At 47.9% G+C, this 5,934-nt stretch overlaps 1 protein-coding gene across 1 annotated transcript in view; it reads right to left on the reverse strand.

Moving 5' to 3' along the window:
* LOC113585510 (cadherin-2-like) overlaps window positions 1-4,313 on the reverse strand; it is a 73,034-nt gene extending 68,721 nt beyond the window's left edge. The window contains exons 1-2 of the mRNA XM_035536589.2: window positions 4,100-4,313; window positions 1,621-1,732 (exon numbers count right to left, since the gene is read on the reverse strand). Coding sequence (XP_035392482.1) covers window positions 1,621-1,732; window positions 4,100-4,150 — 163 coding nt within the window. The 5' untranslated portion in view covers window positions 4,151-4,313. The remainder of the gene's footprint in view (window positions 1-1,620; window positions 1,733-4,099) is intronic.
* Between the last annotated feature and the right edge of the window lie 1,621 nt (window positions 4,314-5,934).

Raw genomic sequence — 5,934 nt, forward strand, 5'->3', positions numbered from 1 at the left:
CCCTTACTACCTCGCACTCTCCGTTGACTTCTGTCCCGTACGCGTGAAATTCCGCGGCCCTGTCCGAGGGAAACACGCCCTCTCGTTTTTTGGGAAGAGCTCCGTTTGGAAGTGGGCTCTAATGAAAATCACGGCTGTGGGGGGAGATTGCGCCAGGGTGAGGACTCTGCGAGGCATGAGTCGTCCACTCACAGGGCACCGACTGACCCCGCCACCCACACAGCTGCAGCTTCATTCACACAATCGTTCCACACCGTCGTGGAGGATGTATGCGCTTTGCTCCGTGCTCTTGTAATTTCAGAGAGGAAAAGCTTTTCGGTCACCACTTAATGTCCAACAGTACAAAAAATAAATCAATCAAAACGAAACAAAAGGACTAAAACACATTTGCTGAAACCGTCGCACCAAAACCGGGAGAGGACGCGGAGTGACGGAGCTGGCAGGCCTAACTGCTCAGTGCTGCACCCAGCCCTGCATCACAGAACTTGGCGATGACCGGAGAAAACAGCACAGCTTTTCCAATAAGGACAACTCATTCCAGACTGGTAGTATACAAGTACAATCCCACTGTAATCTTAGTATGCAGCTCAGGATGCCTTACAAATCAAACAGACAAAACATCTCTGACCATCTGGCTGCAAAAATAAATAAATGATATATTATATTATATCTTCTGCTGAGCATACAAAACAGCAAGCAGCACTTTCAATGGGAAGCGTTTTCCTCTAGGGTCAGGGGTCAGGAGACCCTGGACACAGTCAAACGCGGAGACCACGTGACGCACAAGAAGTCACACTGGGATGAGCACAAAGAAAAGAATGCGATTCTCTCGTCTCCTAACCCACTTTGCCAGGTACTTGTGATCCGTCTAGGTGAACAGACAGCTGCCGAACGCATGGAGGTCTACAGCCAACTTGCTCAGTGACTCCATCACGCAAGCACAGGCATCCGGTACTAACGGCTGTCAAAGAGCTGCAATATTGCACAATAATACTCCGCCATTCTTCATGAACGTGTCTTACCGACATGTTCCGAGCTGCTTCTTTTCAGAAGTAAAAAAAAAAAAAGACCCAGATTTTCTTGCTCTAACTGCGGACAATTAAAATGGATTGCTTTACCAGGAACAACGAACTCCGTGAGATTGGTTTACCCCTTTTCCCATTGTTTTCACTGCTGGCAGGAGAGCACACAAACTCAAGAAAAGTGGAAATTCAGCGAGCTTTTCAAAAAACTCTTTGTGCGCATCCATGATTAGAAGCAGAGCTAAAGCCCTCCAGATTTGCCCTTTTATTGGCATACAAACCAAACAACATGGCGTTTAAGCCCACATAACAGCACAACTAATTGTTTAAATATGTCTGAAGCTTGTTTTCACCCACCATAGCACAGAGCCGCACATGAAGCCAAGATACACACACACCCACTCACGCATGTGCACATTCCTGGTTTCAGCAGCTTATAAGCAACACACATGTCGACACACTTTCACAAAGCACGTTTGATAGCTTTCTGGGTTATTTTCCCACTTGGTATGCCACCAGTAACAGCTCAGCAACACAACACATGTACATCACAAACACACACACACACGCGAGCGCACTACAGCAGCACCTTCCTTACCGATGAGTAGTGGCTGTCCCTCCAGCAGGGACTCCGGCATGGGGGCATCGTACGCGTGTTGGGCGAAGCCTGGCCTGCATGCTGGCTCGGGCACCCTACTCCCTGTGCCCATCTGCAACACACAGACAGCGACTCATCAGCCCCCAATTAACATTCCCCACTTCTCACCCCTTCACAACCCCCACCTCACACACACACACACACACGCACACACAATGGCAGCACCTGTTTTATAGAGGGACAGTGAGTGCAATTAGGGTAATGAGGCCAGTGAGGTTAAGCGTTCTGCAGAGAAGCATGGTAGGAAGCAAGAACAGGGGTCGTTTGTTTTTCACTGAGGGGGAGCCAGCGCTAAGGCCAGCCATCGATCGGCGGCCCAGAACAGCCCAGAACAGCCGCCAAGGCTCCTGACAAACGACTCCTCCGACATGGCCAAGCACGGCGGTCAGAAGCTGCATTTCAAAGGTTGAAGATTCGGGCACTGGCTGGCTGGGGACACCCGGATGACGTCTGGGCTGTGCTGAACCAGGGGGGAATACATATCACTCGAGGGGTTCCTTAATGGACTGACAAGTAATAATAAAACTGGAAAGTTAGAGGGAGAGAGAGAGAGAGAGAGAGAGAGAAAGAGAGAGAGAGAGAGAGAGAGAGAGAGAGAGAGAGAGAGAGAGAGAGAGAGTGTGTGTGTGTGTGTGTGTGTGTGTGCTCTTGAGTGGCTATATAGGGCCTTGACCTAAACTGCATCACATTCCCAACAATGCACCCCTCCTCCCACGCACCAAATGTCACCCCGTTACCCCCCTGCCAAATGTCACTCCTGCCACCCGAGGTCTTAATCCCATATCTTTTGTTTGGGCCCCAAGAAGAATGCGAGTTCCAGAGCATGACAGCATTATGGGTATTCGGGCCACTTGCCTCCTTCAATCAGCGGAATTTCAATGAAAGGTGGGGGAGGGAGAACAAAGCACTGAATTAACACACTAAACACAGAACACACTAAACACAGGACACAGAACACACTAAACACAGGACACAGAACACACTAAACACAGGACACACTAAACACCGGACACACTAAACACAGGACACAGAACACACTAAACACAGGACACAGAACACACTAAACACAGGACACAGAACACACTAAACACAGGACACACTAAACACACTAAACACAGGACACACTAAACACAGGACACAGAACACACTAAACACAGGACACAGAACACACTAAACACAGGACACAGAACACACTAAACACACTAAACACAGGACACACTAAACACAGGACACAGAACACACTAAACACAGGACACAGAACACACTAAACACAGGACACAGAACACACTAAACACGAGACAGAGAACACACTAAACACAGGACACAGAACACACTAAACACGAGACAGAGAACACACTAAACATGAGACACAGAACACACTAAACATGAGACACAGAACACACTAAACACGAGACAGAGAACACACTAAACACAGGACACAGAACACACTAAACACAGGACACACTAAACACAGGACACAGAAAACACAGGACAAAGAACACACTAAACACGGGACACAGGACACAGCAAACACGGGACACAGGACACACCAAACATGGGACATAGGACACAGCTAACATGGGACACAGGACACACAGGACACAGGACACAGCAAACACGGGACACAGGACACACGGGACACAGGACACAGCAAACACGGGACACAGGACACAGCAAACACGGGACACAGGACACAGGACACAGCTAGCTTTACATATCAGCTGTTAGAAACAAAACAGGAAAAGATAGAATGTATGATATGTAAAATATGTCAATGATAACTGTTTGATTTCATTTAGCATTTGTTGGTTTTGGTTTTCTTGTCTTTGTTTACAAATCTTCCGTACCAAACCGGTTACTTTTTTCCATTCCAAACTGATTTAAACATTAGTTAGTAGGAAACTAATGCAGCAGGTCCTATTAAAGGCTACTAGACGTATTCTGAGATGGTTGAGCTCAGTAAGCGACATCGGCCGATGGCTTTCAGTTTATTAAGGAACATCAACGACAAATCTGTGAACGGCGGAGTCCGTCTCTCTGCTTACAATCCGCTCCCAACCTGTAGCCCAATACTCCCAGTGTTTCTGAAACAGTCTACGTCGGCAAAACACTTCACAAAAGCCCCGACGACCCAGCTTTAAGTTTAATAACTGCCATTGTTCTTTCGAAAACAACACGGGCTGCGGAGAAGGCACTTGCCCGACTAAAGCCTAGCCCGAGCCTGTCTACAGAAGGATGAGTCCAACACACCCGTCGCCCCAACCCCGCCTGGGTTTGTGCGCCGCGCAGACAAACGCAGGTCGGACGCAGGTTTAAGACAAAGTTACGCGTAAAACTATCACCCCGTGCAGAAAAGCGCGTAGGTTAGCGCACAGGGAGCACACGAGCGCACCAGAGTAGTGCGGAGCAGCCCAGTTACCTGCAAAGCTGCCAGGAGACACAGCAGAAAGCAAACGACCGGCAGGCGCATTGGGACACTTTGTGGTGGATTTCCCCCTCGGAATCCGTGCAAAAAAAAAATTATCCTTTTCGTTTCGTCGGGTAGAGATGTTCCCCTTTCAGTGCAAAGGCGGCAGCACCGTGCAGCAGCCCGCCGTATCCACTCCGCGTGCCGTGCTGTAGCTCCCTCGCGCTGGTACTGAAGCTGCAACTCCGGTGGAGACAAAAAAAAAAAAAAAAAGAAATCAGCGCTCGCCGGCGCCCCCTACCGGCGGGTCCCGCCGCTGCGCCAACACGTGTTCACGGAGGAAACGAAGCGTTTTCTTCGCTCGGTCCCAGTCACCCAAACGTCCTTCATTAATCATCTGACTCGGGAGTAAGAATCCCGATGAAACAGGCCGTGGCTGTGCAGGAGATCCAGCGCTTCAGAATATCTATTTCAGTGCTTTCTGCTCGGGGAAACTGGGTTTGACGCCGGCGTTGCGTGTTAAAGGTACACAAATGAGAGGTGTTGTTTCTGTTCTATGCATAATCAGTGCAGTTTATCTTTGAAGACATATTTCTTATCTTGTTCTACCACTGAGACAAGTGAAGAAAAAGAAGCTTTTTCCCTTATTCTCAGCACTTAAGCATTGAATTAACCTTGATTTATTTAAACTGAACTATTAAATGGAATTGAATTTCTTTTATTTTAATTGTTTGCCACTGGTCAGATGGCCTGCGGTGACAAATGTAAGCAAGACAGGAATGAGTTGTTTTTACAGCTGAAGCCTTCACTTCCTTTCACTGCGTTACGTTCCACACCTGCTACCGACGTACAGACAGGCGTACAGAGCTGTGTTCCTTCGTCCCTCTGTTCTGGACCATCTGCTGGATCTGATCACGTTGATCTGAGCTTGGTGTGGCCGCATGTGAAACATTCCAGGCTAAGGAAAACCAGGCGTGCTGCAAGAATTGGAGGAGACGCTCTATCGGTACAGGTAGTGGCAAGGTCAAAGACAATATTTGCTTTTATCAGTCCTGAATAAAAAGGCATCCCTCCCTCCCTCCCTCTTTTCCTCTCTCTCTCTTTCTATCTCTCTCTCTTCATGTCTCCCTCTCTCCCTCTCGCTCTCTTTCTCTCTGTTTGCTAATGATTCAGAGACATAGGCTCGCACAGGGTACAGCCCACACACGACTACTCACATAAATACACAACTGTTCATGAAGGCCCATTCCACATCAAAGATTAAGTACACCACGATTTTGTGGAATTTGGCCCATCAAAGCCTAATGCATAGCAACCCCGTTTTTGTGCGTAACGGTGCTGTGATCGCAGCAGCTTTCAGACATGTTCAGTCTTTTGTGGAGCATTTTCTGTTTACTTTAATGATCTTTCACAGTGCTCCAGTTGATCTTTCATCTGTGGTTCACAACAATATTTATAAATCTTTCTACTTCAGGCATAGCCTCATAAAACACAAAAGATAAAAATGAGACATAAAAAAAAAGCATATTAAATATTTCCAGCGTATATTTTCTTCTCAGAACTGTATAAACATGGTGATTTGTTTGACAAAATGGACTCGCAAGATTGCACATTTTGAACTAATCTGGCTCCAGTGCTGAGCCCGGTTCAAGTCCAGACTACAAAAGCGCCCTGCTAACGTCCCCTACTCCACGCCCACCCAGCCCCGATTAGGGCTCTGCCTTCATTCCCCCACACCTGATTCAACTCATCAGCCCCTCACAAACCAAGCCAGAGTTCACAGGGTTTCTGGGACTCGGGTTAAGCAACCGGCCCGCGTTCATCTGCTAAGAATCGACAAGTACAAA

This window comes from Electrophorus electricus, chromosome 13 (genome assembly GCF_041902795.1).
Source record: "Electrophorus electricus isolate QZ-2024a chromosome 13, ASM4190279v1, whole genome shotgun sequence".
Taxonomy (NCBI): Eukaryota; Metazoa; Chordata; class Actinopteri; order Gymnotiformes; family Gymnotidae; genus Electrophorus; species Electrophorus electricus.